Raw genomic sequence first — 25,731 nt, forward strand, 5'->3', positions numbered from 1 at the left:
ATGTTACAATTGTACCAGCCTCCACCACTTCCTCTGGCAGCCCATTCCATACACGTACCACCCTCTGCGTGAAAATGTTGCCCCTTAGGTCTCTTTTATATCTTTCCCCTCTCACCCTAAACCTATGCCCTCTAGTTCTGGACTCCCCGACCCCAGGGAAAAGACTTTGCCTATTTATCCTATCCATGCCCCTCATAATTTTGCAAACCTCTATAAGGTCATCCCTCAGCCTCCGACGCTCCAGGGAAAACAGCCCCAGCCTGTTCAGCCTCTCCCTGTAGCTCAAATCCTCCAACCTTGGCAACATCGTTGTGAATCTTTTTGAACCCTTTCAAGTTTCACAACATCCTTCTGATAGGAAAGAGACCAGAATTGCACGCAATATTCCAACAGTGGCCTAGCCAATGTCCTGTACAGCCGCAACATGACCTCCCAACTCCTGTACTTAATACTCTGACCAATAAAGGAAAGTATACCAAATGCCTTCTTCACTATCCTATCCAACTACGACTCCACTTTCAAGGAGGTATGAACCTGCACTCCAAGGTCTCTTTGTTCAGCAACACTCCCCAGAACTTTACCATTAAGTGTATAAGTCCTGCTAAGATTTGCTTTCCCAAAATGCAGCACCTCGCTTTTATCTGAATTAAACTCCATCTGCCACTTCTCGGCCCATTGGCCCATCTGGTCCAGATCCTGTTGTAATCTGAGGTAACCCTCTTCACTGTCCAGTACACCTCCAATTTTGGTGTCATCTGCAAACTTACTAACTGGACCTTTTATGCCACCCTTTCTATCCTTCCTGTAGCATTTGTATCCTGGAACATTAAGCTGCCAGTCCTGCCCATCCCTGAGCCATGTTTCTGTAATTGCTATGATATCCCAGTCCCATGTTCTTAACCATGCCCTGAGTCCATCTGCCTTCCCTGTTAGGCCCCTTGCATTGAAATAAATGCAGTTTAATTTATTAGTCCTACCTTGTCCCTGCCTGCCCTGACTGTTTGACTTGCTTCTGTTCTCAACTGTACTAGTCTCAGATCGATCTCTTTCCTCACTATCGCCCTGGGTCCCACCCTCCCACATTACTAGTTTAAATCCTCTCAAACAGCTGTAGCAAATTTCCCTGCCAGTATATTAGTCCCCTTCCAATTTAGGTGCAATCTGTCCTTCTTGTATAGGTCACTTCTACCCCAAAAGAGATTCCAATGATCCAAAAATGTGAATCCTTCTCCCATACACCAGCTCCTCAGCCATGCATTCATCTGCTCTATCCTCCTATTCCTGCCCTCACTAGCTCGTAGCACCGGGAGTAATCCAGATATTACTACTCTCGAGGACCTCCTTTTTAAATTTCTACCTAACTCTCTGTAATCTCCCTTCAGAATCCCAACTTTTCCCTTCCTATGTCGTTGGTTCCAATGTGGACAATGACCTCTTGCTGACCCCTCTCCCCCGTGAGAATATTCTGCACCCTCTCTGTGATATCCTTGATCCTGGCACCAGGAAAGCAACACATCATTCTGCTTTTTCGCTGCTGGCCACAGAAACATCTGTCTGTACCTCGAACTAGAGAATCCCCTAACAAAATTGATCTCTTGGAAGCCAACGTACACCTCGTTGCATTAGAGCCAGTCTCAATACCAGAAACTTGGCTGTTCATGCTACATTCCCCTGAGAATCCATCACGCCCTACATTTTCCAAAACAGCATACTTGTTTGAAATGGGTATATCCACAAAAGACTCCTGCACTAGCTGCCTACCTCTCTTACCTTTCCTGGAGTTAACCCATCTATGTGACTGTATCTGAGACTTTCCCCCCTTCCTATAACTGTCATCTATCACATACTGTTGGTGTTGCAAATTCCTCATCGCTTCTAACTGTCTCTCCAACCGATCCACTCGATCTGATAAGATTCGTAGCCAGCAGCATTTATGGCAGATATAATCCTCAGTAACCCTTAAACTCTCTTTAAACTCCCACATCTGACAAGAAGTACATATCACTCTATTAAAGGCGATTTTTGCTCCTTCACAATCTACAGACCCAGAAAATAACACAGTCTTATTCCTCTACAAACACTGCCCCAAGTTTAAATTAATAGTTATGACTTATATTTTAAGTTTAATCAAGAGACATATCTCCAAAAACATATAATCAAGAAAGAACCTACTCTGCTCACTACTGCAGATTCTCTGTAGGCCACAGTCAAAACAACGATTAAATTATCTGCTTTTGTGCTGTGAACTTTGCCCAACAGTCCCTCCAAGATCAGTTGTGAATTTCACTGTTTGATAGTTTTCTGAACTTACATCAGGTGTGGCTGTGGAATCACTGAGCTCATGCTGTTGTTGGATATATTCCCTATCAGATAATAACAGAAATCCCAAGGGTCCACACTTACTTCTGACTTGTGAACGTCGATGGAACTGATAGTAGTTAAATTGACAGGTATCCCCTGAGTATTACTGACTAGTTGTGTTTCCACTCCACTCCCTCTCTCTTCAGCCCCTGAACATTGCCTTCACACACATCTACAGCGTCTTCCGCAACTTTGTGGGACCCCCTCACTTCAAGACCATCTGCCGCTTGCTGGGCTACCAAGGTATCGCTGTGGTGATGGAGGAGCTCCTGAAAATCGTCAAAAGTCTGGTAAATTGCCCACTCTGGTAAATTGTGTAAAGAAACTATAAACTTGTATAAGTACAGAGAACAGGGCTTCTCAAATGCTTTGCAGCCAATAAAGTTCTCTCGAACTTTGTAACAGTAACTAATGTTACTGCACCCAGTTTGGATAAAGCTCCCAAAAACAGCAATGTGCACATGGCTGGATAATTTGTCTTGGTGCTGTTGACTGGGGGATAAATATTGGTGAACTTGATTTTCATCAAAATATGGGATCTTGTACATCTGCCTGAGAAGTCTTCCTGTTTAACACTTTATCTGAAAGACAGAGCTTCCTATAATGCAGTGCTCCATCCGTATAGGATCCCTACAGTGTGGAAGCACACCATTTGGCCTATCATGTCCACACCCATCCCACCCAGACTCACCCTATCCCAGTAACCTTGCATTTCCCATGACTAATCCACCTAACCTGCACATCTTTGGACTGTGGGAGGAAACTCGAGCACCCAAAGGAAACCCATGCAGAAATGGGAAGAACGTGCAAACTCCACACAGACACACGCCAGAGGCTGGAATCAAACCCAGGTCCCTGGCGCTGAGAGGCAGCAGTGCTCCTGCCCCTTTGATGATTTAACACTCCCTCAGCACCACCCCTCTGACAGGGCATTGCTCCATTGGAAATGCCCCTGTGATCGTGGTGCATCCTTTCAGTACTGCTCAGTCAGTGTTGGTTTAAATTATGTCCTGGAGTGGGACTTGAATCTGAGTTGGAGGGAAATGTGATAACATGGAACATAGTCAACACCACATCAGCCTGACATTCAACAGTATTCCCATAGCCAAATCCCGAACCAGTGACAACCTGAGGCTTACCAGTGTCTCAACTAAACACATAAAGACGGTGACTGCTTCAGGTTAAGTGTTTGCATGGCAAATGATTCACCTCAAAGCCTGTCCATCGTGGAATGATGGAATACCCCACACTGGCCTGGATGGAGTGCCGCTCCAAAAATACTCAAGGTGCTCAACACTGTTCAGGACAAAGCAGTCCGTTTGATCAGCTGGAGAGGGTTCAGATGACATTTACCAGGATGTTGCTGGGTCTGGAAGGTTGGAGTTATAAGGAAAGGCTGGGACTGTTTCCACTGGAGTGTTGGAGGGGTGACCTTACAGAGTTTTATAAAATCATGAGGTGTATAGATAGGGTTAATGATAGTTGTCTTTTCCCTAGGATGGGGGATTTCAAGACTAGGAGGCACATATTTATGTCAATTTATTCCTGATGAAGAGCCTATGCTTGAAATGTTGATTTGCATGTTCCTCGGAGCTAATGCTTCCATTAGCTTGAATATCCATCTCCTTTAAAGTTAGCACAAGGTGGCAGTAGTGAGCTGCTCTGCCACAATTTGCGAATAGTCATGATTCGGAGATGCCGGTGTTGGACTGGGGTGTACAAAGTTAAAAATCACACAACACCAGGTTATAGTCTAACAGGTTTAATTGGAAGCACACTAACTTCCAGAGCGACGCTCCGTCGCTCCGAAAGCTAGTGTGCTTCCAATTAAACCTGTTGGACTATAACCTGGTGTTGTGTGATTTTTAACAATTCGCGAAGGTTCCTTTGACAGGAACATCCAAACCTGCAACACAGAGTCAAACAGCATGGAAACAAACCATGTGCTCCAACCAGTCCATACCGAACATGATTCCAAACTAAACTAGTCCCACCTGCCTACTGCTGTCCCATATCACTCCAAACTTTTCTTATTCATGTCCTTATCCAAATGTTTTTTAAACATTGTAACTATACCCACATTCACCATTCCTCAGGAAGTTCATTCCAAACGTGAACACCTTCTCTGTGTGAAAAAAATTGCCCTCATATCTTTTTTAAATCTCTCTCCTCTCACCTTTAAAAATGTGCCAATGAGTGTGGCGCTGGATAAGCACAGCCAGTCAGGCAGCATCTGAGGAACATGCAAATCAACGTTTCAAGTATAAGCTCTTCATCAGGAATAAATTCACATAAATATGTGCCTTCTAGTCTTGAAATCCCCCATCCTAGGGAAAAGACAACTATCATTAACCCTATCTATACACCTTATGATTTTATAAAACTCTGTAAGGTCACCCCTCCAACACTCCAGTGAAAACAGTCCCAGCCTTTCTTTATAGCTCCAACCTTCCAGACCCAGCAACATCCTGGTAAATGTCTTCTGAACCCTCTCCAGCTTAATAATATCCTTCCTATAGCATCTTCATCCCGAATTGCTCTTGAAAAGGTGTTGGTGAGTCGTCTTCTTGAACTGGAGGTGTATTCTTGGTAGCTTGATCCAGAGAGAGACCCAGTGGTAGTGAAGGGACAGGGATGTGGTTGCACATCAGGATGGGGAGGAGGTGTCTTGGAAGAGAACTTGCAGCTGGTGGTGCCCCTCCTGTGTCCTCTGCCCTTGACCTTCGAGGTGGATTTGTAGGGTTTTGGGAAGGGGAGGGAGGATGTGGATCTAGGAGGGGCCGGGGAGGGGGGGGGGGAGGTGGGATACACAAGGAAAGTGATGGGAGTTTGAGAGCCATGACGGAGCTGCTGATGAGGTTAATGCCTTCTGTTGATTCTTCCCCCCCCCCCCCAGCTACAGGGAACCATCCTGCAGTATGTGAAGACCTTGATTGAGGTAATGCCCAAGATCTGCCGGCTGCCTCGACATGAATATGGATCCCCAGGTCAGTGCACAGCGAGCAAGAGGCCAGTGTTTTGGGGAAATGTGGACTGGTAACCCTTGGCAACTAGGCCCATGTCAAGCTGAGTGATCGCACACAAACCAGGGTTAGTGGAGGGATGTTGAGAGGTGGTGCTGATCTCACTGATAGCCAGTTGAGTGAGCGGCTAAGACATGTCTCTTCCAAACATTTAATCCACCTCTCAAATCTCATCTTAAACGTGGACACAGTTTCTGAGAGAATGAATCTCTCTGCCTCACAATTCTCTGTGTGATGTAGTTTCTCCTACTTCTGAGGAAGGGTCGCTTGACCCGAAACCTTAACTCTGATTTCTCTCCGTAGATGCTGCCAAACCTGCTGAACCTTTCCAAGAATTTCTATTTTTGTTTCCCCTACTTCTGATAAATTATAAAGTGATAGTATGATACGGCTCCAACAGGAGGCCATTCTTTCTATTAGGCCACCCTGGCATCCATTTGGCACTACACCCCTACTCTTTTTTTCCCCAAAGCTCTGCAGATTTCTCCAGTTCAGTTATTTATACAGTTCTCTTTTGATAGTTACTATTGAATCTGCTTCTGGAACCTTTTCAGTGTATTCCAGATCATGGTCATAAATAAATATTATTTTATCTTTGTCCTGCATATCCACCCACCTCATCTACTGTGTCCATTACTTTCGATATGGTCTTCTCTACATTGGAGAGACAGAATGCCAACTCGCGTTTCAGGGAACATCTATGGGACACATGCACCCAACAACCCCACCGCCCTATGTTTGAACACCTCAACTTCCCCTCCCATTCCCCTTGGGCCACCAAATCCAAGCCACCTGATGACTGGAGGAAGAACGCCTCATCTTCCACCTTGGGACCCTTCAACCACATAGCATCAACATTGACCTCACTAGTTTCTGAATCTGCCCTCCCCCCATCTCATCCCAGATCCAACCCTCCAACTCAGCACTGCCCTCTTGAACTGTCCTACCTGTCCATCTTCCTTCCCACCTATCCACTCCACCTTCCCCACCGACCTATCACAATCACACACCCCTCCCACCCGCATCCCGGTTGCCTTCCTGGCTACCTCCCCAACCTTCCAGTCTCACCTCCACCCTCATAGAACATAGAACAATAAAGCACAGAACAGGCCCTTCGGCACCCATCCATGTACCTATTATCCAATTGCCGCTTAAAGGTCACCAAAGATTCTGACTCTACCACTCCCACAGGCAGCGCATTCCATGCCCCCACCACTCTCTGGGTAAAGAACCCACCCCTAACATCTCCCCTATACCTTCCACCCTTCACCTTCAATTGATGTCCCCTTGTAACACTCTGTTGCACCCGGGGAAAAAGTCTCTGACTGTCTACTCTATCTATTCCTCTGATCATCTTATAAACCTCTATCAAGTCACCCCTCATCCTTCGCCGTTCCAACGAGAAAAGTCCTAGCACTCTCAACCTATCCTCGTACGACCTATTCTCCATTCCAGGCAACATCCTGGTAAATCTTCTCTGCACCCTCTCCAAAGCTTCCACATCTTTCCTAAAGTGAGGCGACCAGAACTTCACACAGTACTCCAAATGTGGCCTTCTATTTATTTCTCAGCTAACCCCCCCTCCACCCCGCTCTACCCATTCCTGATGAGTTTAAGCCCGAAACATCGACTCTCCTGCTTCTCGGATGCTGCCTGAGCTGCTGTGCTTTTCCAGACCCACCTTTTTCAACTCTGACTCTCCAGCATCTGCAGTCCTCACTTTCTCTCTGTTAGTCTAGAGAGCCAGGTAATGTTCTGGGGACCTGGGTTCAAATCCCGCCACTGCAGACGGTAGAATTTAAATTCAAGAAATATCTGGAATTAAGAGTCTAATAATGACCGGGAATCCATTGCCAATTGTCAGAAAAATCCCATCTAGTCCTTCAGGGAAGGAAATTGCCATCCTTACCTGGTCTGGCCTACACGTGACTCTAGACTCCCAGTAATGTGGTTTACTCTTAACTGCCCTCTGGGCAATTAAGGATGGGGAGCAAGTGCTGACCTAGCCAGCGACACTGACATCCCATGAATGAATTAAAGAAAAGGTGATCCTTTTGCTAATCAGAGCACTGTTTCTCAATCTTCCTTCTCCAGATACTTCCATTTGTTTGCAGGGGACATAGACTGGGTTCACCTTATAAAGGTCCCCCCACTCAGTTGCAGTAAGCTGTAACTTCTAATGAATGAGGGCGAATAAACTGACTATCTTCAGGCTTGGAGACTTTTTACTGAAAAGCAAAAACAGCTCCTTCCCTTTCACAGGTCTGATAAAATATAAAGCATATAAAATTACAAAGGGTACAGATAACATCGAAGTGGAGAGGATGTTTCCACTGGCAGGTGAAACTCAGACAAGAGGGCTTGGCCTCAAAATTAGGGGGAGCAGATTTAGGACTGAATTGAGAAGGAACGTCTTTACCCAGAGGGTTATAAATCTATGGAATTCCTTGCCCAGGGAAGTAATTGATGTTACCTCAGTAAGCATCTTTAAAGCTAAGATAGATATTTTTCTGAACAATAAAGGAATTAAGAGTTACAATGAGATGGTGAGTAAGCGGAGCTGAGGCCATGGAAAGATCAGCCATGATCTTATTGAATGGCAAAGCAGGCTCGAAGGGGGCAGATGGCCTACTCCTGCTCCTAGTTCTTATGAAGGCTTCTCCCTGAACATACACATATCCCAAGCGGCTCAGCTACTTAGGAGCCAATGACGTTGTTATTGGCAGGCAGAAGGCTTTTGTCATTGAGAGTCACTAATCAACAGACCATTCAGCCAACAAATCACCATTTGCAGTCCCCTGGCTCGAGCCTATCTGTGTAACTAGCCTTCCTCCACTGCTTGAACAAGCAGCTGTGTAAACTGCACTTCCAAGGAGGGTCAGCTAACTTGTTTTCAAGAGGTACCGTAATCCTTCTACAATTCTTGGCTTTTAAAAAAAGGACCTTACCCCATCAGTCCATAATCAAAAATACAGAAAAATTAAAGATGGAATCCCTACAGTGTGATGGGACATCAGTGGAACAGAGGTCAGTGTGGTGGAGAGTGAATGATCATTATGAGAGAGCTCAGATTGAACGAGATGACAGTGACCTGTCTACCTTTGTTCCAGGGATCCTTGAATTTTTCCACCACCAGCTCAAGGACATCATTGAGTATGCGGAACTGAAGACCGATGTGTTCCAAAGTCTCAGGGAAGTTGGCAATGCGATCCTTTTCTGCCTGCTCATCGAGCAAGCCTTGGTAAGCACTGCTGTGAGAAACTGGGTGAGGAGTTTGGAAAATACTGGTGTCCCACCGCTCCATATGAGGGATGGTAAAGTCGTTGTTTCATTTCTGCCATGTTGATCCACGTTTGCCCAAATGTTCAATGCACAATCAGGTGGCCCCCAGAGTAATAGTAAGCGTGTCATCTACACGATACACTTTGGTTACTCATCAAAACTCCTTTAATAGCACCTTCCAAGCCTTGACCACCTCGAATCACAAGGTCAACAGATACATGGGAACACCGTCAGTTGCAAGTTCCCCTCCAAGCGTGACTTCGAAATTTATTGCTGTCCCTTCAGCATCGTTGGGTCAAAGTCGTGGAATCCTCTCCCTAACAGCATTGTGGGTCTACCTACACCAAATGGGCTGCAGCAGTTCAACAAGGCAGCTTACCACCACCTTCTCAAGGGCATCTGTGGATTGACATTAAATGGGAGCCAGGTCAGCATTGTGACCATTCCATGAAAGAATACAAAAATAAAATCCTCTTGGTTCTGCAAAAAGATGTAAAAACAAATCACAAGTATTTCTAAAATGATGTTGAGGAGATGTGCTTGGGGTTTTGAGGACTATTATCCAGCTGAGTTATACAGGAGCATCTGAAGTTAAATAGAGGGGTCAACAAAGGAACTTCAGTGAAAGATGTGATTTGGAGATGCCAGTATTGGACTGGGGGGTACAAAGTTAAAAATCACACAACACCAGGTTATGGTCCAACAGGTTTAATTGGAAGCACTAGCTTTCGGAGCGACGCTCCTTCATCAGGTGGTTGTGGAGGACACAATTGTAAGACACAGAATTTATAGCAAAAATTTACAGTGTGATGTAACTGAAATTATACATTGAAAAATACGTTTGTTGGGTGAATTTGTACTTGCAGAGTTACTTTGTACTTTGCTCAAAAACTGCATGAATCCATGTAAGACTCTGTTAGCTCACTTTTTAGATTAGAATCAGTCTACGCATTATGGCACAGACAGGGAACACAGGGGGCTAACACCTTCAACATCTTAATGTCTTATCTGGCTGACACCAATTGTTACAGTTAACCTGAGAATGTAACTTCTAAAAAAAATTTTGTGATTTTCATATGAAAGAAGTGAAACTATCATGGTCATTCCAATAGATGAGAGACTCCACAGACAATCAAGGTATTTTTCAATGTATAATTTCAGTTACATCACATTGTAAACTTTTGCTATATATTCTGTGCCTTACAATTGCATACTCCACAACCACCTGATGAAGGAGCGTCGCTCTGAAAGCTGGTGCTTCCAATTAAACCTGTTGGACTATAACCTGGTGTTGTGAGATTTTTAACTTCAGTGAAAGAGTTAGTGTACTTCAGAGGTGGGCTTTGCTCGGAGTATTGGAGGAAAGGAAGATGATAAGTTTGGGGACTTAACAGATGGATTTAGGTATGAATTTTAAGGTGCTACTAAATCTTCTATCCAATAAGAAGCTGGAAGGCTGACAATATGGGTTTTTGTTGTCGAGTCAGTTCTTTAACGGGTAGGGAATGGTTGTTTCTGTAGTAAATATTCTCCAGCTCCTTTAGAAATTGGTCAGGCTGACATTTGTTGGGTTTTTGCTGCTTTGTGGATTGAACATGAATCAACATGGCTGTTTTTGTTCAGTGACTTGAATAGACTTTCCCTTGCTTACAGTCTCAAGAAGAGGTTTGTGATCTTCTGCACGCAGCACCTTTCCAGAACATTCTACCTAGGGTCTACATCAAAGGTCAGATGTTTAAATAAACCTTGGGTATGTGAATTTGAGAGAGTGTAACTGTGTGCCTGCCTGTCTATTAACGCATGTGTGTACAATCCACGTCTGCAACGCTGTGTAAGTGAATGATCTCTGCATCCGACTTTGTGCCCCAGTGACACGTAACAAAGTTCCTCATTGATCCTGTCTCTCCTACATTCGGGAGTGGCTGCCCCAGTGATTCCTTGATTCTTCGTGGATGTTCTGGAGTTTTTGGGGTGGGTTTGCCTGCAGCCCCTGTTGGTATTCCGAGTCCTAAATCCAAATGGAACTGCAAGAATGCTGAGAAGGGAGTGACGATGTTAGATCTGGTGACTGCAGTTACTCAGGTCAGAGGATGGTCCCCACCCTGTCGAACATTTGGAAAACTGGGTCCCTTGGCAAAGATGCAGGACAGCAAAGGTTTTGAATGTATGAATGAGCTCACTGACCTGTAGTGTATCTGACTGGGGAGTAAGGGATGGCTATGGATGCTGGAGAACAAAGACTCACGAGTGTGAGAATGTGCATGGAACAGAATGTGATTTGTTGTCTTATTAACAGAGGGTGAACGATTGGAGGTCCGAATGAAACGTTTAGAAGCAAAATATGCTCCTCTGCACCTTGTTCCTTTAATCGAAAGGCTGGGGACACCACAGGTAAGGGAAAGATTGTCCTGTGAATACTGTTTCCCCCAAACCTACTTTACGTTTGATCGTTTTCCCAAGTCGACAATGGCAGCGCAGGACACACCCAGTGGGACACTTGGTCAAGAGGAGCTTTGCAAAATGGGAGCCTCCTATACTGGGACACCTGCTCCACAGAGGACATAACGAGTGAGAATCTTAAACAAAGGAACACCAATTCCCACTAGACGAACCTCATCCAGTTGGGAGTGTGCCCATTGGGAACCTTGCCAGTCATGGGCAGAATTCCCTGAAATGGCCAAGTCCTCGGTTAATCACTGGGCTTTGCCACACGACCAGCAGCAGGAACAGTTCTCTGTCCCATTAAGTACGATCCCTTTTGCCTACAAGTCTTCCCTCATTACCCCTCACCTTAAAACGAACCAACGCTGGACCTCTCCATCCTTGTAAACTGCAGGCACATCTCCAACATCCCTTTCCTCTCAGTGAGCGTGTTGTCATCTCCCAAACCCATGCCCATCTTTCCCGTAAGGTCATGTTTAAATTGCTCCGTGTGTTCCCACGCCTTCCATGTCACTAAAGTGATTCCCACCAAAGGTACATCTCACATCCAATGTGACTGTGACCGAGGTGACATCTCCCTCCTTTCACCACTTGTCGGCAGCCTTCAAACTATTTTTTTAACCACTGCCTTCTTCTCAAAGCCTATTCCATTGTCATGGAGTTGCCCATGCTTGGTTCCATCCTTACTGAATCTGTGTCAGTGAGCACCCTCGGTCCTTGAAAAGACGCCCCTTAAAATTAGAACTGTTTGAGCAGTCTTTAGATCACCTTGCGTCATGACTCCCTTCGTGTGGCTTGTTCTGAAATTGCGTCTGATTTATATTCCTGCTAATGGCGTTCGGCTGGGTCAAGGAGACTTCAAGTTGTTGTTGTATCCGAACATAAGCTACCTTTGTGGGTGGGTTGATGGGGGATAGTTTCTGTGAAGACCCTTATTGGCAGAGTGCTCACAGTTCATCCCGGTGCTGGAGCCAGGTCAAGTTATGACCAGGTTACCTCGATTATCGGCCTACCCACGCCCCATTGGATGCTTGAGGACGCGGCTTGACCTCTGTGACCTACGACCCCCCCCATTCCCTCGGCCCAAGCCGTGACCTCAGGCATCTCCAGCTGCTGGAGCAACGTGACCAGCGGACAACGTTGGCCTCTGAAGAGTTTCTTTCCTAAATTTAAAACTGTTTTACCCCCCCAGAACTTTTCGCAGCGATGGAAAGACAATCTACCAGTCAGTGTAAGTAAACTCCATCAAACCTTTAGCTCATCGCAGCCAAGGTTGCCCCTGGGCTGGGGGTAGCATCAGCCTCGGGGATGGAGGGGTGAAGGGAGGGTGGGTCATACACCCCAACCCAAATATGTGTGTGTGTGAAGCCTGTATCCCAGTGAGAGTCAGTTTGTGTGTGTGGGACCCAGTACCCCAGTGAGAGTCAGTTTGTGTGTGTGGGACCCTGTACCCCAGTGAGAGTCAGTGTGTGTGGCACCCTGTACTCTAGTGAGGGTCTGTGTGTGTGTAGGACAGTAACCCAATGAGAGTCAGTGGTCTTGGATGGCTGGGAAGTTTGGGGTGAGGCAGTTGGAACCTAAAAGAAGCCTGAATCAACCATCTTGCACTCAGCCGGTGAGCTGGCTGTGCTGAAGGTGAAGCTGTGTTTTAGCAGCTGTGAGTGAAATGGTGTCATGTGTGAGTCTCTTGCACCCTGTGTCCTCAGAATTGGGCCAAGCGGGAAATGTGACAGTTCCCAGCAGCACTCAGCAGATGAGCTAAAGATGTCAATATAAACGTGGAAGGTCTTTTTTTTTTGTTTTTAAAGTGCGTTGTGTAGCAGTAATTCGGTCCATTATGTGTGGTACTCAGCTCGATTCCCAAAGCGAGTTTCTTGCTGTGTTACCGCTGTTCATGTTGTGTGTCCGTGTCCGCAGCAAATAGCCATCGCCCGTGAAGGAGACCTGCTCACCAAGGAGCGTCTGTGCTGCGGCCTGTCCATGTTTGAGGTGATCCTGACCCGCATTCGGAGCTATCTGCAGGATCCAGTGTGGAAGGGACCTCCTGCGACAAACGGGGTCATGCATGTGGATGAGTGCGTGGAATTCCATCGGCTGTGGAGCGCGATGCAGTTTGTTTACTGTATTCCCGTCGGGACCAATGAGTTCACGGCCGAGTAAGTGCGGGAGTGCGAAGGGTTAACTTGCGGGCGGGAGGGACGGCCCTGAGCCTGATACAGCAACTCCACGATGCACTGACACACCAGCACACAGCGAAACACAAATGAGGCACAAGAGGAGGCCACTCGCCCCTTCTAGCCTGTTCCACCTTTCAGTAAGCTCACAGCTGAGCTGTTTTTAACCTCACCTCTACATTCCCGCACATCCCTGTTAATCTTTCATCCCATTGATCATGAAGAATCTGTCTCTTCCTTCATCATATGTTCAGATTCTCCAACGTTTGCCTTTTGAGGAACAGAATTCCAAAGTCACTCAAATCTCTGAGGAAGATCTTTTTTCTCATCTCTGTCTTAAAGGGGCGCCCCCTTGTTTTTAAACTACAATCTTTAGATTCTCTCACAGGAGCAACCATCCTTTCAACATTCACCTGGTCATGTCCCCTCAGGATCTTGTATGTTTCAAATAAGTTACCTCTGACTCTTCTATGTTCAAGAGGATACAGGCCTAGCCCTTTAGCTTTTGCGCATAAGGCAATCCACCCATTATAGGTATCGGTTTAGTAAACCATCTCTGAACCACCTCCAACACATTAATGCATTGAACGGGAGTATTCACATCGGAGTAAACCATTTGGCCTTTCGGGCCTACTCCACTGTTCAGTGTCATTGTAACTCACAGAGTCATAGAGATGTACAGCATGGAAACAGACCCTTCAATCCAACCCGTCCATCTTGGGCTTCAAACTCAGTTCCTCACCTGCTCTGCCGTATCCCTTAATTCCCTGAGTGACCGAAAACCTGTGTCCCCCAGCTTTAACTGTAATCAATGATTGTGCCTCTGGCATGGACAATTCCAAAGATTTGCAACCCTTTTCCGTGAGGACATTTCTCCTCATCTCAGTCCTAATTGTCCAGCCCGTTATTCTGGTGCAGCCCCTCCGTGGGTAGATCTCAGAACAGTGGAAACATCGACAGGCTGCTTCAGAACATTCAGATGAAAGCATGATACCGTAGATGCTGTAAAACTGAAATGTAACAAAAGAAAACTTTTTTATAGAATCCCTACAGTTTGGAAACAGGTCCTTTGGCCCAACAAGGAGTGTGGGAGGCTGAAGGGTGACCTTATAGAGGTTTATAAAATCGCGAGGGGCATAGATTGGATAAATAGACAAAGTCTTTTCCCTGGGGTCGGGGAGTCCAGAACTAAAGGGCATAGGTTTAGGGTGAGAGAGGAAAGATATAAAAGAGACCTAAGGGGCAACTTTTTTCACGCAGAGGGTGGTACGTGTATGGAATGAGCTGCCAGAGGAAGTGGTGGAGGCTGGTACAATTGCAACATTTAAAAGGCATCTGGATGGGTATATGAATAGGAAGGGTTTGGAGGGATATGGGACGGGTGCTGGCAGGTGGGACTAGATTGGGTTGGGATATCTGGTTGGCATGGACGGGTTGGACCGAAGGGTATGTGTCTGTGCTGTACTGTGACTCTAAGTCCACACCAACTCTCTGAAGAGTGTCCCATCCCAACCCATTTCCTATTACTCTACATTTACCCCTGACTAATACGCTTAACCTCCACATCCCGGAACACCACGGGCAATATAGCATGGCCAATCCACCTAACCTAGGCAAAAGTGAGGACTGCAGATGCTGGAAATCAGATTCTAGATTAGTGTGGTGCTGGAAAAGCACAGCAGGTCAGGGAGCATCCCAGGAGCAGGACTTGAAAATCTTTGGATTTCAGGAAGAAACTGGAGCATCCGAAGGAAACCAATATACAGACACGGGGAAAATGTGCAAGCTCCATAAAGACAGTTGCCCGAGGTTGGGATCAAATCCGGGTCCCTGGCACTGTGAGGCAGCAGTGCCAACCACTGAGACACCGTGCAGCTCTGCAGAAACTCAGCAGCCCTGGCAATCTCTGTAGAGAGAAACAGCATTAATGTGTCAAGGGTGATTTGGCTGTACTCAGGATTCCAGCTCTCTAAAGAGAACTCCTATCATACTCGCAATGTTAACTCCGTTTCTCTCTCCTCAGATGCTGCCAGACCTGCTGAGTTTCTGCTTTTGCCTTAGAACGCTGTATATTTTACTGAGATCGGCCCTCATTCGTCTGATCTCCAGAGAATCCTGGCTCAGTTTATTCAGCTGCCTCTTGAGACTGATGAGGTCTTAACAAAACATTATGTGGCATGGTGGCTCAGTGGTTAGTACTGCTGTCTCACAGCGTCAGGGACCTGGGTTCGATTCCAGCCTTGGGCGACTGTCTGTGTGGGGTTTTGCACATTCTCCCCGTGTCTGCGTGGGTTTCCTCTGGGTGCTCCGGTTTCCTCCAACAGTCCAAAGATGTGCAGGTTAGGTGGATTGGCCATGCTAGTAGATTGCCTGTCGTGCCCAGGGGTGTATAGGCTAAATGGATTAGTCGTGGGATATGTGGGGTTATGGGGATAGTGTAGGGAGCTGGTCTGGGTGGGATGTTCTTCAGAGGGTGAGTGTGGACTCAACAGGCTGAATGGCCTCTTTCTGCACTGTTGAAATTCTATGATTCTGTAACTAGGCCATACCTGCAATAGAGGGATCAGTCAGGTGAACCTGCGCTGTTACTGCTCTCTAATACCCATCCTTAGATATAGAAACCAAAACTGCAAACCCTGTGGTCTCAGCAAAGGCCCGTACAATTGAAGCAACACACCATTTAGTTTGGAAGGATGAGGGGGTAATCTAATTGAAACATACTGAAGAGAGTGGATGTTGGGAAGGTGTTTCCATTGGTAGGAGAGACGAGGCCCTGAGGGCACAGCCTTAGAGTGAAGGGAAGACCTTTTAGATCAGAGATAAGGAGAAACTTTTCCAGCCAGAGGGTGGGAATCTATGGAATTCACTGGCACAGAAGGCTGTGGAGACCAGGTCATTGAGTATATTTAAGACTGAGATAGGGTCTTGAGTATCAAGGGTTATGGGGAGAAAGCAGGAGAATTGGGTTGAGGAACGTATCAGCCATGATTGAATGGCAGAGCAGACTCGATGGGAATGTCTCCTTCGAATCCTCCCACTTCCTCCAGATGAAAGGGGTAGCCATGGTCACCCCCATGGGTCCATCACATGGAACAGTCCATCTTCTGCAGTTACACTGGCACCACTCCCCACCTTTTCCTCTGCAACATTGATTACTGTTTCGGCGCCATCTCGTGCTTCCACAACGAGGTTGAACAGTTCATCAACTTCACCAACACATTCCACCCCGACCTTAAATTCACCTGGACCATCTCAGACACCTCCCCCCCCTTCCTGGACCTCTCCATCTCTATCAACGGTGACCGACTCAACGCTGACATTTTCTACAAACCCACTGACTCCCACAGCTACCTGGATTACACCTCCTCCCACCCTGCCTCCTGTAAAAATGCTGTTCCTTATTCCCAACTCCTCTGCCTCTGCCACATGTGCTCCCACGAGGACCAGTTCCACCACAGAACACACCAGATGGCCTCCTTCTTTAAAGACTGCAATTTCCCCTCCCACCTGGTTGATAATGCCCTCCAGCACATCTCATCCACTTCCTGTACCTCTGCCCTCGAACCCTCACCCCTCCCACCGCAACAGGGACAGAACCCCCCTGGTCTTCACCTTCCACCCCACCAACCTCCATATACATTGCATCATCCTCCGCCATTTCTGCCTCATACAAACGAACCACTCCACTAGAGATATGTTTCCCTCCCCACCCCATCTGCTTTCTGAAAAGACCATTCTCTCTGCAACTACCTTGTCAAGTCCACACCTCCCAACAACTCACCCTCCCCTCCTGGCACCTTCCCCTCCCACCGCAGGAATTGCAAAACCTGTGCCCACACCTTCCCCCTCACATCTTAACCACCCGACGCCTGGAGGAAGAACACCTCTCCTTCTGCCTTGGGACCCTCCAACCCCATGGGATCAATGTGGATTTCACCAGTTTCCTCATTTCCCTTCCCCTCACCTTACCCCAGTTCCAACCTTCCAGCTCAGCACTGTCCTCATGACCTGTCCTACCTGCCTAGCTCCCTTCCCACCTATCCACTCCACCCTCCCCTCTGACCTATCACCTTTACCCCACCTCTATCCACCTATCGCACTCTCAGCTATCTTCCCTCCAGCCCCACCCCATTCCCATTTATCTCTCCAACACCCCAAGGCTCCCAGCCTCATTCCTGATGAAGGGCTTTTGCCTGAAACGTCGATTCTCCTGCTCCTCGGATGCTGCCTGACCTGCTGTGCTTTTCCAGCACCATACTCTCGACTCTGATCTCCAGCATCTGCAGTCCTCATTTTCGCCTGAATGGCCTAATTTCTGCTCCTCTGTCTTATGGTCTTATTCCTGTACTGCAGTCCCCTTGCAGTAAAACCCAACATGTCATTTATCTTCCGACTTGCTTGCTATACCCTGTGTGCTAATGGGAAACGAGCTGTTAGTGTATACTGAAATGCCACCTGCACACGCACACACTGACCCTTGCTCAGGAGCAGGAGTAAAGCCAGGTTATGCATTTACTGCGTGCCAGGACTGATACACTAGGATTTCTGACACTATCACCAATCCACACGAGTCAAAAAGTGTGGCGCTGGAAAAGCACAGCAGGTCAGCAGGCATCCAACTTTTCGAGCATTCATCAGGAATGCTCGGAACGTCGATTCTCCTGCTCCTCGGAGATGCTGCCTGACATGCTGTGCTTTCCCAGCACCACACTCTCGACCCTGATCTCCAGCACCTGCAGTCCTCACTTTCTTCACTGTATCTACCAATTGACACTCCTCCCACTGATCTTTAAAACAAACACATTTTAAGAAGAAAATTTAAAAAATAAATCACTCAGGCTGTCGCAGCTAGGGCCGATGTTTAATGCCTATGCCTAGTTGCCCTGAGAAAGGTTTGCTGGTTCTTTTCATGATAACTAAATTGTCATTTTCTTTCACTGATGCCATGTTGTTAATTACAGTTTTTGTTTGGAACTGAACTTAAAACTTTGAGGAGAAAGTGAGGTCTGCAGATGCTGGAGATCAGAGCTGAAAATGTGTTGCTGGAAAAGCGCAGCAGGTCAGGCAGCATCCAGGGAACAGGAGAATCGACGTTTCGGGCGTAAGGGCTTATGCCCGAAACGTCGATTCTCCTGTTCCCTGATGCTGCCTGACCTGCTGTGCTTTTCCAGCAACACATTTTCAGCACTGAACTTAAATCCTCAACTTCTCCTGGTGGTATTTGAACTCTCAACTATGGGCTTTTTGTCTCAGCGCTAGATAATTTAGTTCCGATGAGTAATTCCAAGCCGTCCATCCTCACGTTAATCCTGTGATTCTTGGGATTGGTAGAAAACTGAAACACTGACAGAGTTCCTGTCCTCCCACATTGAAAACTTGCATTTCGGTAGCACCCAGCATGACTAAGTCTGGTGAAGTGCTTATTGAAGGGTCACTGAGAAGTCAGTGTTTTAATCTGGTGCAACGTGACAACCAAGGTTCACGTGGTAAACCTCCACTAAGCTGCATTCAATCAGCTTAGAATGGTCCGTGACCGAGTTTGAACAACTTTCAAAGAGAAGTCTTGCATTTCTGCAGCGCCGTTTTCCGTCTCGGGATGTCTCAAGGTGCTTTACAGACAGGAAAATGCTTTTGATGTTGTGGAGTTGTTGTTGTAATCTCAGCAAATTTAGAAATAAAGGAGTTGAGTGCAGGAGTGCTGTGTTTCACTGTATCTGCTTCCTCCCTCAGGCAGTGCTTCGGGGATGGTTTGAACTGGGCTGGATGTTCGATCATCGTTCTCCTGGGGCAACAGCGACGTTTTGACTTGTTCGATTTCTGTTACCACTTACTGAAGGTTCAGAGGCAGGACGGCAAGGATGAGATTATAAAGAACGTGGTAAGTATCTGCTCCGTAGGCAGCACTGGTTCAGGCTCCAGACATCAGAGATGATCCGAAAGATGGGAGTGAGATTGTGCTTGTTTATCTGCTGAGGGGGTGAGTGATGTTGGGCATGCAGGGTTCCCCAGGAAGTCAACTTGCTTCCAGGGAGGAGATAGGGCCTGTGCCCGAAACGTCGAATCTCCTGTTCCCTGGATGCTGCCTGACCTGCTGTGCTGTTCCAGCAATAAAGTTTCAACTTTGATCTCCAGCATCTGCCGACCTCACTTTCTCCTCCAGGGAGGAGATGGCCTATTGGTATTATCACTGAGCTTTAATCCAGCGACCCAGGTTAAGTTCTGGGGACCTGGGTTCGGATCCCACCACACCGAATGGTGGAATTTGAATTGTCTTTTTTTAAATCTGGAATTAAGAGTCTAAAGATGACCGTGAATTCATTGTCGATTGTCGGGAAAAAAACAACTGGTTCCCGGATGGCCTTCAAGGGAGGAAACCGCCATTCTGACCTGGCCTGGCCTGCATGAGACTCCAGACCCACAGCGATGTGATTGACTCTTAACTGCTCTCTGGGCAATTAGGTATGGTTACTAAACACTGACCAGCCAGAGTCACCCACATCCCACGAGTGAATTTAAAAAAAAAACTCAATGGAGCCGTTCCCTTTGCCCAGAGTGAATGTGAAATTCCTTTGCGCCCTCAGGGCCTGGACAGCAGTTTGTCCTTCAGCAAAGCATGAATTCTGGAACCCTGCTCCCCCAGAATCTGAACTCGACATTCCAGACTCGGGATATCTCTTGCCTGGAGCTACTTGGGTTTGACAGTAATCCCAATGCACTTCCCAAATGGCATGGATTGAGAGTTGGTGATGTGTGCCATTTTATCCAGGCCTGGGTTTTACAGAATCTGCCCCCCCCCGCCCGCCCGCTGTGGGAAGAAATATCAAGCTTGGAAAAACATGTTGGCGCAATGGAGTGATGTTGACCCTGAGCCGGAGAGTGTGTCCGTGCCAAGCACAAGATTTACGAGTCATCATCTTAGCTTGTCCAGTGACACAGTCAATCCCCATTGGTTCCTTTCACCTCAGCATCCAATGGACTGGATAACAGAGATTGAAATGAGTACAGGATCCACAAACCAGGTTTCATAGAATCCCTACAGTGGAGGAACAGGCCATTTGGCCCATCATGTCCACACTGGCCCTCCAGCAAGCATCCCACCCTATCGTATCTCTGCATTTCCCATGCAGATCCATCAAGCCTGTAAACCACAGGGCACTATGTGCAATTTAGTGTGGTCAATCCACCATCTTTGGACTGTGGGAGGGAACCCACACAGACACGGGGAGATTGTGCAAACTCCACACAGACAGTTGCCTGAGGCTGGAATTGAACTCAGGTCCCTAACTTTGTAAGATAAGTGGGCTAACCACTGAGCCACAGCTTGTATTCCCTTGGCTATTGATGATTAAGCAGTGACCTAATTGAAGTATTTATGGTGATTAAGGGAATTGACTGAGTAAAAAAGTGAAATGACTTCCTCGGGTGTGCAAATCCAGATCAAAGGGATTGTAACTATCAAATTAAAGCTAAATCATTCAGGGGTAATATCAGGAAGTGTGACTTCTTGCACATGGTCAGGGAAACCTGGAACTCCGTTCCCCCAAAATTTGAAGCTCAGGTTGGGGTGGGGGACTTGGGAAATTTTCAAAGCAGAGAGTGGTAGATTTCTGTTCAGTAAGGGTAACCACAGCTGGTAGGTGGAGTTAGATGCGGCTCTGCTGCGTAATGGAGAAGGTGCGGGGGGAGCTGAATGGCAGTCTCTTGTTCCTGGGTCAGCATCTCAAAAGCCTTATTTGGTGTCGTGTCCATTCTTGCTTCCCACAGCCTCTGAAGAAGATGGCGGACAGGATCAGGAAGTACCAGATCTTGAACAATGAGATTTTCGCCATGTTGAACAAGTACCTCAAGTCAGTGGAGAACGACAGCTCAACGGTTGAGCACGTGCGTTGTTTCCAGCCACCGATTCACCAATCCCTGGCCACCACCTGCTAGAAGTGACACTGACCTTTGACCCGTGACCCTCGTTCAGGAGGAGATCCAGATGCAGAAGTGAGCTCAAGAGTCTTCAAGGACCCCATTTCTGGTTCAGTTTACAGTGGTATCTGGATTCCCTAATGATCCTAACCCTCAACTACGGGTCAGAGGGGTTTATCCCTTAACCCCTCCATGTCACTTTATTTCAACTGAGCCATTTAGGGACAAAAACAAAATTTCACTTTGGCCCCTGAGTATTTGCAGCTAAAACTGAGCTGCCTTGTGGTGGATATTTGGGAGTGAGCTTAATCTTGCTGTTAGGAGGGTTCACATGGGAGCAACATGATTTATTGGTCAATTCTGCTGTGCGTCCTGTCCTGTACACGTACCATACTCTCGGATTGTTAATGTTGTGTTATTGTAATCTGGTGCTCCCTAGACACCAAACCCATGCCACCTGCTATATCTAAGCACTTTGCTGAGCCCTAGTGACGGTGTGACGGGAGTTCCCTGAGGGTTTTAGTGAGTAGTGTCAGAAATTAAGAGCACAATGTAAGTTCCCCATGGAAGTTTATGGTCACCTTGCCTGTCACTCCACAGATTCTTTCCTTAAACGCCTCTGATCTCTCGCATATTTGGAAGGAAGTGTTTTGGTGTGTAAGGTTACATTTCTATAGATCCTATCCCAAAGTGCTTCACAGTTAATGGTCTATTTCAGAAAGCCAATTGGTGGAGGATGGAACTGGAGCTAATCATTGCACATTTATTTATTTACAGAGTTACATGGTACAAGAATACACCTATCCTAGGAATTTAATTTTGGGCTTTTGTCTAGCTTCAGGGGCTCAGAAGTATTTTTAATCAACCTGTTTAGAGATGTTACGACACAACTCTGGAGCAGATGGTTAAAAATCACACAACACCAGGTTATAGTCCAACAGGTTTAATTGGAAGCACACTAGCTTTCGGAGCGACGCTCCTTCATCAGGTGATATCACGAGTCCGAATCCGAACATGTAGAGTTTTTACCTCGCTGATTTTTAACTTTGTACACCCCAGTCCAACACCGGCATCTCCAAATCTGGAGCAGATGGGATTTGCACGCAGCCTTCCTGGTCTATGGGTAGGGATATACCATTGTGTGGTAAGACGGTCGACAAGGGCTCGAATCAATGCTGAGTTCATGCCCTCCAGCTGCAAGCACCTAAATACAATTAATACACAGTTAACAGCCTGCTGACTATAATTCTGAATATGTCTGGTTTTATCAGAGCCTTCTAGTGCAGTGGTAATGTCACAGTCTCTAGACCAGAAGCTCTGGGAATTAGGTTCCACCTGCCCTGGAGTTGTCAAAACGAGTCCGAACATGTAGGTTTTTTTTAAACGTATTTTTCTGAGGTGTAGTCACTGTCATAATGTCGGAAACTTTCAGCCTGTGTTCAGCAAGCTCCCACATACAGCAATGCAATTAATTTAATGATCGATCATATGTTTTGGTGATGCTGGTTTATGGATTGTGTTGGACAGGACATCAGGGACTACTCTTAGAAATAATGCCATTGAATCTTTTACAGGTGGGACCTTAGTTTAACATCTCCTCTGAATAGCAGCCCTTGCTGTCTGTGCAGTATTTCCTTTAACTGTGCAGTGCTCCCTCAGTACTATCCCTGTAACAGTGCAGCACTTGCTCAGTGTCACCCCGGATTATGGTCTCAAATCTCCCAAGTGCAATTTTCAACTTGGGCCCCCTGACTCAACTTTCCTGGTCTTAACTCCAAACAATGTGTGGGTCAATGGCTAAATGTTTTATCCCTTTCTCTGACTCCATCTAACACACATTAACACACTTTGCAGAGTTTCATGTTGAGTGGCTCAAATCTGAAAATAGATTAACTATTTAACAACAGTTCAAATAAAAAAGGAAGCAATAAAAGTTCTTGCCGGACTAGAAAGTGGAAAGTAACTAGACTAGTAATCCAGAGAGCAATATTTTCTTTAAACAAGCCATCAGTTCTCTAAATTCTTTAGATAAGGAAACCTATTGTTTCCAGGTATTGGTTAAGAGACTGAATTTGTGTTAACCAGTCGTTAATGGTTCAATTATGCTGTCTGTGCCAGCCATGCACATGTTCCCTGAATGAATAAATCACCAAGACACAGAGGCAGATCAGAAAATTGAGTGACCTCCTACCATAGCCTGACTGGTTTTTCGATTACAGCATTGTTCAGCCAGGCTTGGGTGCTGTTAAAGTCAACATATTGTTTCTCAAAGACCTGAGCAATAAAATCTCGCAAAGGACTCAGGATCTCAGTCATCTTGTTTAGCAAAAGATATGAAATATTTATCAAATATGAAAGGAAATAATGAGATATTATTGCCAGAGAACAAAGAAATTTTAACTTACTGAATTAATTTATGTGTGATGTGGGGCCTCTGAGCTTTTAATGTAAATTATCACTGAAGGAAGGGTTTTTATCATTTACACTTTTCTACACTCTCTTTCTGCTCTGGGTGAACAGTGCATTGTGAATTTGTTTGTGTTTGTCTTGTTGCGGTGTTCTTAGTTTGGGTGTGAGGTGTGCTTGTTGCAATGGCCCGACACACCCCTACAATAGAACTACCTGTGATGAAGGATTATCAACAAGTGACACTTGTGCAGCCAGTCCCTAGAACACGGGAGGGACTTTGTAAACTCTGCAGAGCGAAACACAATTACTGCTCCTAAAGGTGTCACTCTCCTTGAGATAATGCACGATAATATAAGTCGGTGTTTGTGCACTGTTTGTTTCTTGGAATGTGAACAGTTTAAACTCCACAACTGTGTATTGATGTATCATTGTCAAATCCCACCACTGTGATAGATCAGTTAAAAAGAAATAAAATTCCCTTCGAATATTAAAGCGACTGCCTTTTGACATTTCTCCCCACCAGTGAGAATCTCTGAAAGAAAAGAAATTCAATTTTTTTTGGTGTCTTTCAGCTCCAGTGCATCTTTGCAGTTAATTAAGTTCTTTCTTGAAGTTCAATGTGGTCACTATTATGGGTAATACACCAAACTCTTTTTTTACACAGCACAATCCCATTTAGGGGATTATGTTAATGACCAGGTCATCAGTTTGCAGTAAGTTTGATTAATGTAGAAATATTACTAACATACAAATTAGGAGCAGAAACCACTTGACGCCTCAAGCTCTGCCAGTCAAAAAGACCATATTGAGACTTCAATTACACATTTCTCTGTGCACCAATTGGTCCAGGTACAGGGAGGAAACCTTGTTCTTCCAATAATGCTGCAAGATCTTTTTAAATCCTCCTGAGAATACAGATGGGACCTGTGCTGCCTTATAGATTGTCCACACTTCTGACAGTGCAGCATTTTGACCCTGTTCTGACCCTCCAACAGTGCAGCACTCCCTCAGTACTGACCCTCTGACAGTGCAGCATTCCCTCAGTTCTGACCCTCTGACAGTGCGGCACTCCCTCAGTACTGACCCTCCAATAGAGCGGCGTTCCCTCAGTACTGACCCTCCAACAGTGCAGCACTCCCTCAGTACTGACCCTCCAACAGTGCAGCACTCCCTCAGTACTGACCCTCTGACAGTGCAGCATTCCCTCAGTACTGATCCTCCAACAGTGCAGCAGTCCCTCAGAACTGACCTTCTGACAGTGCAAGACTCTCTTTGTAACAGTACGGTGTTGCCCTGGTACCACATCTCTGACAGTGCAGCACTCCCTCAGCACCACCCTAGGAATGTCAGCCTGGGAATTCTTTATGCAGGAGAATCGATGTTTCAAACATAAGCCCTTCTTCAGGATGTCCTTGGACAACGTCTGACCTGCTGTGCTTTTCCGGCACCATACTCTCAACTTCATCTCCAACATCTGCAGTCCTCACTTGCTCCTGGAAATTCTTTTTGCTCATTAATTCATTCACTGGCTGGGCCAGCATGTATCACCCATCCCTACTTTACCCTTGAGAAGATGGTGGTGAGCTGTCTTCTGGAACTACTGCAGACCCTGTGCTATTGGTTGATCTACTATGCTTTTAGAGAGGGTTTCCAAGATTTTGACCTTGGACAGTGAAGGACTGTGATCTATCTCTAGGTCGGGATAATGAGTGGTTGGAGAGGTGGTGGTGTTCCAATGTATCTGCTGCCCTTGTCCTTCTAAGTAGAAGTGGTCATGGGTTTGGAAGGTGCTGACCTAAGCAGTCTTGGTGAATTTCTGCAGCGCCTCTTGTAGATAGTGTTTACGTTTCTCAAAACTGAACTTCCTGAACCCACGATCTCCTGACTCGCAACTGATAGAGATGAAGAGATTCTCAGTCCATCAGAAATAGCAGCTGTAACTCAGGCAACAAGCCCTTGTGATGTATCAGCCTGAATTTCAAGCTATTTCAATCTCATTGCACCTCATCAACATATTGAACCTTGTATTAACCTTCATGTGCACCCAAACAAAATTGATAAATAATGTCACAATATTGAGTGGTCATTGGGAGATTTGCAGGTTTTTTTTCTGCCTGTAATAAGAA

General features: G+C 46.2%; 1 protein-coding gene across 7 annotated transcripts in view; it reads left to right on the forward strand.

Annotated features, from left to right (window-relative positions):
* The window catches only part of cyfip2 (cytoplasmic FMR1 interacting protein 2), a 123,425-nt gene extending 99,308 nt beyond the window's left edge, over positions 1-24,117 (forward strand). For 6 of the 7 annotated variants that reach the window (XM_087995144.1, XM_087995143.1, XM_043703145.2 and 3 more), the window contains exons 24-32: positions 2,508-2,651; positions 5,258-5,348; positions 8,495-8,625; positions 10,320-10,392; positions 10,963-11,057; positions 12,301-12,339; positions 13,026-13,264; positions 19,013-19,160; positions 21,047-24,117. In XM_087995144.1, coding sequence (XP_087851270.1) covers positions 2,508-2,651; positions 5,258-5,348; positions 8,495-8,625; positions 10,320-10,392; positions 10,963-11,057; positions 12,301-12,339; positions 13,026-13,264; positions 19,013-19,160; positions 21,047-21,214 — 1,128 coding nt within the window. In that variant the 3' untranslated portion in view covers positions 21,215-24,117. The remainder of the gene's footprint in view (positions 1-2,507; positions 2,652-5,257; positions 5,349-8,494; positions 8,626-10,319; positions 10,393-10,962; positions 11,058-12,300; positions 12,340-13,025; positions 13,265-19,012; positions 19,161-21,046) is intronic. The other variant, XM_087995145.1, reaches the window with a different exon arrangement.
* Positions 24,118-25,731: the final 1,614 nt, after the last annotated feature.

This window comes from Chiloscyllium plagiosum, unplaced genomic scaffold, assembly GCF_037043375.1.
Source record: "Chiloscyllium plagiosum isolate Xiang-an unplaced genomic scaffold, Cpla_swu_hap1 HiC_scaffold_16, whole genome shotgun sequence".
Lineage (NCBI taxonomy): Eukaryota > Metazoa > Chordata > Chondrichthyes > Orectolobiformes > Hemiscylliidae > Chiloscyllium > Chiloscyllium plagiosum.